General features: G+C 41.0%; 1 protein-coding gene and 2 pseudogenes across 1 annotated transcript; 2 read left to right on the forward strand and 1 right to left on the reverse strand.

Moving 5' to 3' along the window:
- The window catches only part of LOC122423175, a 95115-nt pseudogene that overhangs the window by 81930 nt on the left and 840 nt on the right, over nucleotides 1-12345 (forward strand).
- LOC122423648 lies at nucleotides 2430-9794 on the reverse strand (annotated as a pseudogene).
- LOC122423639 (endogenous retrovirus group K member 10 Gag polyprotein-like) lies at nucleotides 3079-5537 on the forward strand. Its single transcript, XM_043440889.1, has one exon. The coding sequence runs from the start codon at nucleotides 3079-3081 to the stop codon at nucleotides 4969-4971; it is 1893 nt and encodes a 630-aa protein (XP_043296824.1). The 3' UTR covers nucleotides 4972-5537.

Consider the following 12345-nt stretch of genomic DNA (forward strand, 5'->3'; position numbering starts at 1 on the left):
ACATGTAAATCCATGGCTGATTCATGTCAATGTATGGAAAAAAATCACTGCAATATTGTAATTAGCCTCCAACTAATAAAAATAAATGAAAAAAAAAAAGAGAGAGAGAGAAAATCTTGCCTGGGGATGTTTTCTGATTTTCCAACATGCAAATAGGGTACAGAGAAAGTTCAATTAGGCTGCTGCTGGTTACATATTTTAAAACCATTTTTAGCCTACAGTGTTGATAGCTAGCAATCACTGTTGACTCAAATGTCCAAGGTGATCAGAGCACTGTTGTTTGAAATCTCCTGAGGATGTCGCCACATGAGAGAACCTTCCAAGATTGGCATGGCATGCCTGTAAAAAGACAAATGAACTCAGAATAGGACACTAATAATCTACCAAAAACAAATCACCCTCACTTCCTACATTGCCAAATATGGGATTTTTAAACAAGATACTGAAAATGTTTTATGGCAACTTGACTATTATAACAAGGATGGTCTTCCTTCTGGCTATGACTTTCTGAGGACCTAATAGTAGAAGTGGAACTCTCTTGGCATCTGGCTGAAAATACAATTCATATTTATAAAATATCTGGGAGATTTGAGAGTAGAGAGAAATAGGAGAGATTGGTTCTTCAGGAAAACTTATCTTTTATATTAGATATGAGTGACCCCTAGCTGAGGCCAAAAAGTTAGTTATAGACCTAATAAAGAATTATACCTAAGTCTGTGACCATAAAACATTTGTATCTCTGAACCTTGATTGACGCTATTACATCTTGAAACATGATTGGACAATTTCTTGGAGACAGGAACCATACGACAATTATTTTGAATTTCCTGTAGTGTTTAGCCAAGTGGTAGTTTTCTCTCCATCCTTCACCCCTCATAGGGACAGGATGGGCCTTTATGCAAAATGTGGTTTGGACGTGGAGATGGGTGACAACATACACACATGAACAGGGTTTGTAAGGTTACTTATTCACATAATGAAGTTCTCTGAGAAGACCAGAAGTTCTCTGCTTTCCAACCTGGTCTGAAAATGGCATGAGAGAACAGAGAAAGAAAACTGGCTTGGGGTTTCTATGGTGCAGAAAAGGTAGGGATAGAATGAAATTACCTGCATGTGGTTTCAACATCCTGCCAGTGCCAAAGAAATGAATGCTTGAGCTTTCTTATCAGTTTACCCAGATGTGAGCAGAAGGAGAGGCTTTCCAGGAGGTGCTAGTGGTAAAGATCCTGCCAGCCAATGCAGGAGATATAAGAAACATGGGTTCAATCCCTGGGTCTGGAAGATACCTTGGAGGAGGATATGGCAACCCACTTCAGTATTCTTACCTGGAGAAACCCATGGATAGAGGAGTCTGACAAGCTACAGTCCATAGGGTCGCCCAGATTCATACATGACTGAGTAACTTATTACTCATGCATGCACCATATGATCAAGCAGTCTTCTGGGCAGATATCAAAAAAAAATTGAAAGAAGGATCTGAAATAGATATTTTCACACTATACTTGTAGGAACACATCTTCCTTTGTAAAATATTAGTGAAGGTCATACCATATGTTTTTGGAATGTTAAAGAAAATCATTGAGGAAACAATTATGCCTTCATATTGGATTCCTTGTCTATAACCCAGGGCTTCTTTTATTTTGCTAGCTTAATTTTCTTGATCTCAAGAACTTCAATTTGCTGAGATTTTGGCTCCTGTTGGTCTAATTTACTGTATTTAGGACTTGCATTGTATTATATATTTCAGAATTAAGTTGATTTATTATGTCAGCAGATTTTACCAGGTCTTGGCCACCTGGGTGACAAATTAACATAGAGGTTGTGCTTTTACTTTAGAGAGAATCCAATAATCTAAATTCCAAGTCTTTGGGCTTTAAAGTTTCTTTTACAAGGCCGATGTGGATTTCCAGGTTCTAAAGTCATATATTTTCCTTTCCAGCATTAAAATGCATTCTCTTTTGCTCAAACTAACTCATTCTTATCTTGAATAATTAATTCCTGCTTAAGAAGAGTAATTATAATCCTATAGATGTGTTTTGGATGTTTGCACTAAAAAAAGCAATGGATACCATGACTCCACTATTTTCCTATCAGTTCAATAATTCAATTTTTTTCCATGTAACATTTAATAGTTCTTTTATTGATCAGAACAAGGTTAGAGTTTCAGTAAGGCCCTTTGCGTTCCCTTCATATGAGATGTCATCTTGGATAAAGTTTATTTTCAACAAGAGTTGAAATGACACAAGTTGTCTATTTCATCAAGCATTGAAAAGATGACTTTGGTCCAAGATTCAATAAAAACAGTGGTATGAGCATGTTAATATGAACAGACAATATACCAGGATTTAATAGTTGATAAATGAAGATTGTGACCTTGAGGCCCACTGTTCTTTTTAAATTGATATTTTATGCTTAGTTTCAACATTTCTTTACTTCTTTGAGATCAATGAAATCCTTCCGATTAACTCTGTAAAAGCTTGTTTCACTTGTTTGTTTCTCAAGCTGTAAATTGCGGGGAGCGGCTTGAAAGAGCTGGCTCTGGGAGCTGCCTTGATTGATTGTCGAGGGTCTGTTCGCAGACATAGCTCTCTGTCCCGCCACCCCTCTGAAATTTACTATCCAAGTTAACTCCTAACAGACCATTAGTGAGCCTTGAATGCACACAAGGTGCAGATAGATGGCTTTGCACGACTGCCCTTAAGATAAGTAGGATGCCTTTGGTGCCAGGAGAGAGCTCTGGTGATTGTTATCTTAAAGATGATGTACATGGGGAAGAATTTTCTTTGGGATGCCTCTCTTCTTGGTTTAGTATATATGTAACCCTGAGAAATAAAGAATCATCGTTGACTGCAGCGATCCTCTCGACCCCATCTGTTCTGTCTCCTTTTTTCTTAGCCTAAAGGAACGCGTCGTGTTGCTCGCTGAAATCTTCCGGCTGGCCCGGCAAGTGGCGCCCAACAGCGTGGGGCTCGACGAAAGTTCCTTGCGGCCGCTGCCCGTTGAAACTATTAAGGTAAGTAAGAGTGTGTGTATTTGTATATTGAGGGGCAGGAAGGAATATTGTCGAGAGTATAAACCATGGGACAAGATAATAGTTGTCAGTTGTTTGTGCATATGTTACAGATAATGTTGAAGGATCGGGGAATGCAGGTTACTAAAACAAAATTGCAGACTTTTCTTAGTTTTGTTGAGGAAGTATGTCCCTGGTTTCCACAGGAAGGGACTATGAGTTTAGAGATATGGAAAAAGATAGGGAAACAGATTCAAACATATTATACTCTCCACGGACCTAATAAGGTTCCTGTGGAAACATTTTCATTATGGTCTTTAATAAGAGACTGCCTTGATTTTGAACATGAGGAAGGGAGTAAATTAAAACACATGCTCCCACCCAAAGAACCAATTTATGCTACTCCTAAAGTTTATGCTACTCCTAAAGGGAAAAGACCCACAAACTTTGAATTAGAATCTGCAAAACCTTTGAAGGAAAATGAGGGAACGCTGACTCCAGAGGATGAGGAAAGTTTAGAGGAACAGGCAGCTGCTTATCATAAGGATGATCACTGGGAATTACTTGTAACTGACAATTCGAATGTGCAGGCAGCAGCTGCCCCTCCGACAAAGGGTCTGGAGGCACTCATGCAGAAATTATTAATAACAATAAAGGAAGAAATAAAAAGGGAAGGTAGGGATGAAGGCGCTGGTGCAATCTCTACTGCACCTCCTGCTTATGCACCCTCAACTATTACTGGATTAGATCCTCCACCTATTTCCAAACCTGAAAATTTGTTGAATATAACTCGTGAATCACACAGTTTGTCCCCCTTGCAAAAGGCTATGCAACAGGCCCAAAGAGCTGGAGAAACTGTTCAGGGATTCTCCGCTACTTTCCCGATATTCGAGCATGAAAACCAAAGGTATTATGAAGCTTTACCTTTCAAACAACTAAAGGAATTAAAAATTGCCTGTGCTCAATATGGACCTATGGCTCCTTTTACCCAGACCATGATAGAGAGTCTAGGAGGTCAAAATTTGCCACCTAGTGATTGGAAACAAATTGCAAGAGCTTGCTTATCAGGAGGGGACTATTTATTATGGAAATCAGAATTTACAGAACAATGTGGCCATATAGCTGAACTAAACCAGCGACAAGGGATCAATACTACATATGAAATGTTGGTAGGGGAAGGGGCCTACCAGAATACCAATGCTCAATTGAACTATTTGCCTGGAGCATATGCTCAAATTTCTAATGCTGCTCAGCAGGCTTGGAAAAAGCTCCCTTGCTCTAGTAATAAGACTGAGGATCTTTCAAAAATTCGTCAGGGGCCTGATGAACCATATCAAGATTTTGTGGCTCGTCTTCTTGAAGCAGTAGGTAAGATTATAGCTGATGAGCAGGCTGGAATAGTGCTTACTAAACAATTAGCCTATGAAAATGCAAATTCTGCCTGTCAGGCTGCACTTAGACCGTACAGAAAAAAGGGAGGTCTATCAGATTACATTCGTATATGTGCTGATATCGGACCTTCCTATATGCAGGGTATTACCCTGGCTGCAGCTTTACAAGGTAAAAGTATAAAAGAAGTATTATATCAACAGCAAATGAAAAATAAACGAGGATTACCTAGTAGGGGAAATGCTGGCTGTTTTGTTTGTGGCCAGCCTGGACATCGTGCTGCCTTTTGCCCCCAACGAGCCAATTCAGGGAATATAAAAACTCCTAATTTATGCCCTAGGTGTAAAAAAGGAAGACATTGGGCAAAAGATTGTAAATCTAAGATTGATGTCCAGGGCCACCCACTTCCCTCGCAGTCGGGAAACTGGGTGAGGGGCCAGCCCCTGGCCCCGAAACAATGTTATGGGGCAATGCAGGGAAATCAGATGGTAGAAGGCGAGTTACAGACTTGTTCAGAGCCACCTCAGGGAGCGCAGGCTTGGACCTCTGTTCCTCCTCCTACACAGTATTAACTCCTGAAATGGGAATGCAGGCTCTGCCCACTGGGGTATACGGCCCTTTGCCTGATGGAACCGTGGGACTTTTGTTCGGACGTAGTAGCTCCACCATAAAAGGATTGCTCATAGCTCCTGGAGTAATTGATGCTGACTATACAGGAGAAATCAAAATTATGGCCCATTCCCCACAATGCATTACCACCATAGCTAGTGGACAGCGTATAGCTCAATTGATATTGGTTCCTGCAGTGCAAACAGGAAAAGCATTGGCTTCCAGGAGAGGGGAAGGTGCCTTTGGATCCTCTGACGCCTACTGGGTCCAGGCAATAACTAATAATCGTCCTGAGTTAACGTTAAGAATAAATGGAAAGTTCTTTACAGGCATTCTGGACACAGGAGCTGATGTTTCTGTTATTGCTGAGAGACACTGGCCCCGAGAATGGCCTAAACAGATAGCTATATCAACATTGCAAGGAATTGGTCAAACTAATAACCCTGAACAAAGTACAGAGCTGTTACATTGGACTGACCATGAGGGTCACGAAGGAGACATTAGACCTTATGTCCTCCCAAACCTCCCTGTAAATCTGTGGGGACGAGATGTTATGACTCATATGGGAGTATATTTATACAGCCCCAGTGATCAGGTTAGCAATCAGCTTTTAGATCAAGGGCTTCTTCCCACCTCGGGACTTGGAAGAAATAATCAGGGAACTGTTGCGCCTGTTCAGACAAAAAGGTTACCAAAAAGAAGTGGACTTGGGTATTTTTAGAAGGGACCTCTGATCCTCCTGTAATTCACGCAGATCCTATTACTTGGAAGTCTGAGGAGCCTGTGTGGGTTGATCAGTGGCCCCTTTCCAAAGAGAAAATTGACGCTGCCCAACAACTGGTGCAGGAACAGTTAGAATTGGGAAATATTGAACAGTCTAATTCACCTTGAAATTCACCCATTTTTGTTATTAAGAAAAAATCTGGGAAATGGAGGCTTTTGCAGGATCTGCGAAAGGTTAATGAAACTATGGAAGTCATGGGAGCATTACAACCAGGATTGCCTTCTCCCATGGCTATTCCTAGGAATGCCCACATAATAATCCTAGATTTAAAAGACTGCTTTTATACTATTCCTCTAGCACCTCAAGATTGCCCTCGATTTGCTTTTAGTGTTCCTTCTGTTAATTTTTCCCAACCAATGCGTAGGTATCATTGGAAAGTTTTGCCACAGGGTATGGCCAATAGCCCCACCTTGTGCCAGAAGTTTGTTGCAGCAGCATTGCTTACGGAGTTTTTCTGCTATGGGCCTACCTAAATGCATCAAAACAGACAATGGCCCTGGATATGTTGGCCGCAATTTTCAAACCTTCTGTGCCCAGCTGCACATCGTACACAAGACTGGAATCCCATATAATCCACAGGGCCAAGGAATTGTTGAGCGGGCACATCAAACCCTTCAGCACCAACTGAAAAAATTAAAAAGGGGGAGTTTGTATGCTATTACGCCTAACAATCTTCTTAGTCATGCTTTGTTTGTTTTAAATTTTCTGAGCCTTGATAAAAATGGAAAATCAGCAGCTCAACGTTTTTGGCACTATGATAATAAAAAGGCACGGCCATTAGTCAGGTGGAAAGACCCGCTAGAAGGCAGATGGCATGGGCCGGATCCAGTTCTAATATGGGGGAGAGGTCATGTTTGTGTTTTCCCGCAGAATGCCGAAGCGCCGCGCTGGCTCCCGGAAAGGTTGGTACGCACGGCAGAGGAGAGCACTGGAGGAGCGAATGAGACAGCTCACGATCCAGGAGACGGTCCTGCTGCCGACAACTCAGCAGATACAGGAACTGTTACAGATGGCGTGTGAGAATGCTTCCAACCCTTCCCCTGCCTCTCCTACTAGTATATTAATTTCATTATTACTTCTTTTAAACCAGATAAGTTCCATGGAAGCCAGTATCTTCTGGGCGTATGTTCCTGATACCCCTCTTTTACAGCCTGTTGGATGGGAAATGAGTTCTGTTCCTGTGTATGTGAATGACACAATACTTTTGGGGGGGTTTTCTGATAAGCATATTTTTCCACAGAATGCCAGTATTTCTTATACGGGATCCTCTTCACAATTACCAATGTGCTTTTTCCGAAATCATAATGTTTCAGGATGTCTTACTGTTACAGATGCAGAATACTTTGGTTATGATTATGACCATGACCGCCGTAATTGGATAGTGGATATTCCTAGCATTACGAAATCCACAGGATATGCACGACGAGTCAATGGAACCGGACCTAAAGACATTCCATTTTGTGGCCTGGGGGTAAAAGGACGATATATAGCTGTGCCATGGAAACTTTGTAGAGATGAGATTGCTACTGTATATTCTATTACTAATGACACACATTCCCTTTGGGACTGGTCGCCAGACTCCAACAGGAACCCCGGAAAGGAAGGCGGCAGACAACTTGCAGCTAGAATTTGGAATCTTGGTGGCACCACGGTGTATCAGACTGAGATATGGAAGCTGTTGTCTGCTTTCGGAACAGATGGGTCCCTTTTACAGACTGGAGGAAAGACCAAAGGAGTACTATCCTGGAGAGCGTATTGGTGGAATGAGACTTGGAGATATCCTCGGGCCTGCGTACCCTATCCCTTTATGATCCTTGTTGGCTCTGTGACTCTTTCTAAAAATGCTAGCCTATATCATGTTCATTGTTTTAATTGTACCCTGACTAATTGTATAAGAGGTATGGAAAATAATTCTGGGGCTCTGATAGTTAAACAACCGCCCTTCGTCATGATGCCTGTGAACCTTACTGAACCTTGGTATGAAGAGTCAGGGCTTGAGCTGTGGAATAAGGTGCGTACAGCCCTTGCTAGGCCACGAAGGGGGATAGGATTAATAATTCTAGGAGTAGTAACGCTTATAACTTTAATTGCTTCTGCTGTTACTGCTTCTGTATCTTTAGCTCAATCTGTGCATACTGCTGGCATTGTAGACGATTTGGCAAAAAACACTTCAAAGGCTTTAGGGATTCAAGAAGATATAGATAGAAAATTAGAGGATAGACTAAATGCGCTTTATGATGCAGTAAGATTTTTGGGAGAAGAAGTGCAAGGGTTAAAGCTAAGAACAAAAATTAGATGTCATGCTAACTATCGTTGGATTTGTGTTACACCAAAAATTTATAATGATACTGAAACTCCTTGGGACAGAGTGAAATCACATTTAGATGGTATTTGGCATAATGAAAACATTTCCTTAGATCTATTACAACTTCATCAGGAAATTCTTGATATAGAAAATGCTCCTCGGGCTAGTATGGATTTGGCAGAAAATGCTGAAGAGTTTGTTAACAGTTTGTTTTCCAATTTTCCTTCGATAACCTCACTTTGGCATCTTTTTTCAGGGGTCGTGGCCATGCTTCTGGTATTGTGTGCATTACTCCTTGTATCATAAAGAAATTTGTCAAAGAGCTGTGGGACTTCAAGGCTGTCCTACACAGTAATTACTTACGCCAAAAGAATCAGGCGTGCCATTTTACTAAATAAAAGAGGGGGAGCTGCGGGGAGCGGCTTGAAAGAGCTGACTCTGGGAGCTGCCTTGATTGATTATCAAGGGTCTGTTCGCAGACATAGCTCTCTGTCCCGCCACCCCTCTGGAATTTACTCTCCGAGTTAACTCCTAACAGACCATTAGTGAGCCTTGAATGCACACAAGGTGCAGATAGATGGCTTTGCACGACTGCCCTTAAGATAAGTAGGATGCCTTTGGCGCCAGGAGAGAGCTCTGGTGATTGTTATCTTAAAGATGATGTACATGGGGAAGAATTTTCTTTGGGATGCCTCTCTTCTTGGTTTAGTATATATGTAACCCTGAGAAATAAAGAATCATCGTTGACTGCAGCGATCCTCTCGACCCCATCTGTTCTGTCTCCTTTTTTCTTAGCCTAAAGGAACGCGTCGTGTTGCTCGCTGAAATCTTCCGGCTGGCCCGGCAGTAAATAAATGGGTTTAACATGGGGGCTATTGAAGTCGTAAGCAACAACACACACTTATTAATTGCCACTTCATCCTTTGCTGAAGGTTTGACATAGATGAAGATACAACTGCCATAACTGATAGAAACCACAATCATGTAAGAAGAACAGGTAGGAAAGGTCTTCATCTTTTGCTGGGCAGAAGGGAACTTTATGATGGTCTTGATGATGTATATATATGAAAGAAACGTCCCAATTTTAGTCAACACTGCAAGAGTAACAACCGCCTGTTCTATGAACCATGTGTCTGAACAAGAGATTTTCATCATAGGAGAAGCATCACAGAGAAAATGATCAATGCCATTAGAATCACAGAATTCCATGTTTAAGCCCAGGCAGAGTGGTGGAAATATGACCAGACAACCTGCTATCCAACAGCAGGCGACAAGCCATCTACAAACTCTGCTGGTCATCATAGTTGCATATGTAAGGGTTTGCAGATGGCCACAGAGTGGTCATAAGACATGATGGCCAGGAGAAAATATTCTGTTATTGCAAAAAGGAAGACAAAAAATAGTTGACTAACACAAGCATTATAGGAAATAGTCTTGTCCCCAGTAGATAAGCTGTATAAGAATCTGGGAATGCACACCGTGGTGAATAAGGTTTCCAAAAAGGAGAAGTGTTTGAGGAAAAAGTACATGGCACTTTTAAGGTGAGAGTCAACTAAAGTGAATATAATGATGGTCAGATTCCCAGTGACACTCAGTAAGTAGGATATAAACAGAAATATAAAAAGCAAAACCTGCATTGGAAGATCATCTCTCAGTTCCAGCAGTATGAATATAAGTAATGATGAATGGTTTCTCATCATTGACTTGTACTTCTCAAACTCCTCAGAAACTCAAGTGACATTGGATTGAGAAAACTTGCATGAAGTCATGAGGCCACAGAAATGGGTGAAAATATCCAATCACTGCAAGGAGTAGTTATTTTCTTCTGTGAGTTGCTAATGATGAGTCAAAACTTCAGAATTCTCAGCTATTTTGAAGTGCTTTATAGGAATCCTTATGATCCTGTTTTTCTGAAGTAAGTTTGTATTAGAGTTCATATACCACTTTGCATGCCATGACATCTCTACTTTTCAATTAATCTAAACTCTGTCCTTCATTCTCTGAAATATATTAAGCTATAGAATTAGAAATGTCATCCACGTGATATGATTTTGTGGATTTTATAATGTTCTTTTGCTCCTAATAATTCTTCACTATTCACAAGTTTGAATGAGTGCACATGTTTTTTTGAAGTGTGGTTCCTGTTAAATGCAAATAAATGGCTGAGTTTAACATTTTATAGAGCCTGGATGTCGTGCGTGCAGTATTTGAATGCTTGCTGTTACTGCATTGACCAAAGAAATTATTTCATTTTATATATTTTACTTTTGGTATCAGAATTGTCATTCAAATAACACACATTGCTTTCCAGTCTTGCTATTTATCTTGATGTTTCTACATTAATATCCAACTTTCCCTTCATTTTTCACTCTGAGAGAACACAGTGTTTGTAAAGTACTGCATAAACAAGTTACCTGCTGAAGTATTGGGTAAAGAAACTATTACATACCAAAACTAAAAACCCTGAAAACTTTAACCTCAATTGTTAGTACTTGCAAGGTCACGAAGGACAAGAGGAGACAGGATGAGACATAGATTGGAGGAGACCAAGGACACATGACAATTCCTTTTCAAATAGTAATTTGCATTGGATCCTGCAACAGAAATTGACATCAGTGGAAAAACTAGGAAAACCCAAACAAACTAAATAAATTATTAATTTACCTTAATTTATTTCCCAGGTAATACTTCTTTCCTCTGAGACCCTGCAATCTTGAGTCCTAATCAGTCTCCTTCTGTGCCTCTAGGGACTCACAGGCCCCAATGAGGTAGGCAGGCACTTTTCACATGCTCAGTCTGAGAGATCCCAGACAAGGAGTCAGTAGCCGGCATGCAGTTCTGGCTTTAGGTAGCGGGAGTGGGTGACCAGGAAGCAAAAGGGACCTGCAATAACAGTAGCAGCAACCTAGGTGCCTACCCTGGCCTGGCCACGAACCAGATTCATCCTTAAATCTCCATTTTAATTATTAGCATTTGTATACAGTGTATACAGTGATGTTAAAGTGCTGCACTCAATATGTCAGCATATTTGGAAAACTCAACAGTGGCCACAGGACTGGAAAAGATGAATTTTCATTCCAGTCCCAAAGAAGGGCAAAGCCAAAGAATGTTCAAACTACCACACAATTACACTCATTTCACATGCTAGCAAAGTAATGCTCAAAATTCTCTAAACCAGGCTTCAACAGTATGTGAACTGAGAACTTTCACATGTTCAAGCTGTATTTAGAAAAGGCAGAGGAACCAGAGATTCAATCGCCAACATCCAATGGATCATAGAAAAAAAGCAAAATTTCAAAAACCATCTACTTCTGCTTTCTCGACTATGCTAAAGCCTTTGACTGTGGGGATCACAACAAACTGTGGAAAATTCTTCAAGAGATGGGAATACTAGAACACCTTACCTGCCTCCTGAAAAACCTGTATGCTGGTCAAGAAGCAACAGTTGGAACCAGACATGGAAAAAAAGACTAGTTCAAAATTGGGAAAGGAGTATGTTAAGCCTGTATATTGTCACCCTGCTTATTTAACTTATATGCAGAGTACATCAAGCTAAATGCTGGCCTGGATGAAGGACAACCAGGAATCAAGATTGCCAGGAGAAATATCAATAACTTCAGGTATGCAGATGAACCACTCTTATGGCAGAAAGTGAAGAGGAACTAAAGAGCCTCTTGATGAAGGTGAAAGAGGAGAGTGAAAAAGTTGGCTTGAGGCTCAACATTCAGGAAACTAAGATCATGGCATCCAGTCCCATCACTTCACAGCAAATAGATGGGAAGACAGTGGAAACAGTGACAGACTTTATTTTCTTGTTCTCCAAAATCACTGCAGATGGTGACTGCAGCCATGAAATTAAAAGACGCCTACTCCTTGGAAGGAAAGTTATGACCAACCTAGATAGCATATTAAAAAGCAGAAACGTTACTTTGCTAACAAAGGTCTATCTGGCCAAAACTATGGTTTTTCCAGTAGTCATGTATGGATGTGAGAGTTGGACTATAAAAAAGCTGAGCACCAAAAAATTGTTGCTTTTGACCTGTGGTGTTGGAGAAGACTCTTGAGAGTCCCTTGGACTGCAAGGAGATCCAGCCAGTCCATCCTAAAGGAGATCAGTCCTGGGTGTTCATTGGAAGGACTGATGCTGAAGCTGAAACTCCAATACTTTGGCCACCTGATCTGAAGAACTGACTCCATGGAAAAGACCCTGATGCTGGGAAAGATTGAAGACAGGAGGAGAAGGGGACG

The sequence above is a fragment of the Cervus canadensis genome, chromosome 21, assembly GCF_019320065.1.
Source record: "Cervus canadensis isolate Bull #8, Minnesota chromosome 21, ASM1932006v1, whole genome shotgun sequence".
In the NCBI taxonomy this organism is placed as follows: domain Eukaryota; kingdom Metazoa; phylum Chordata; class Mammalia; order Artiodactyla; family Cervidae; genus Cervus; species Cervus canadensis.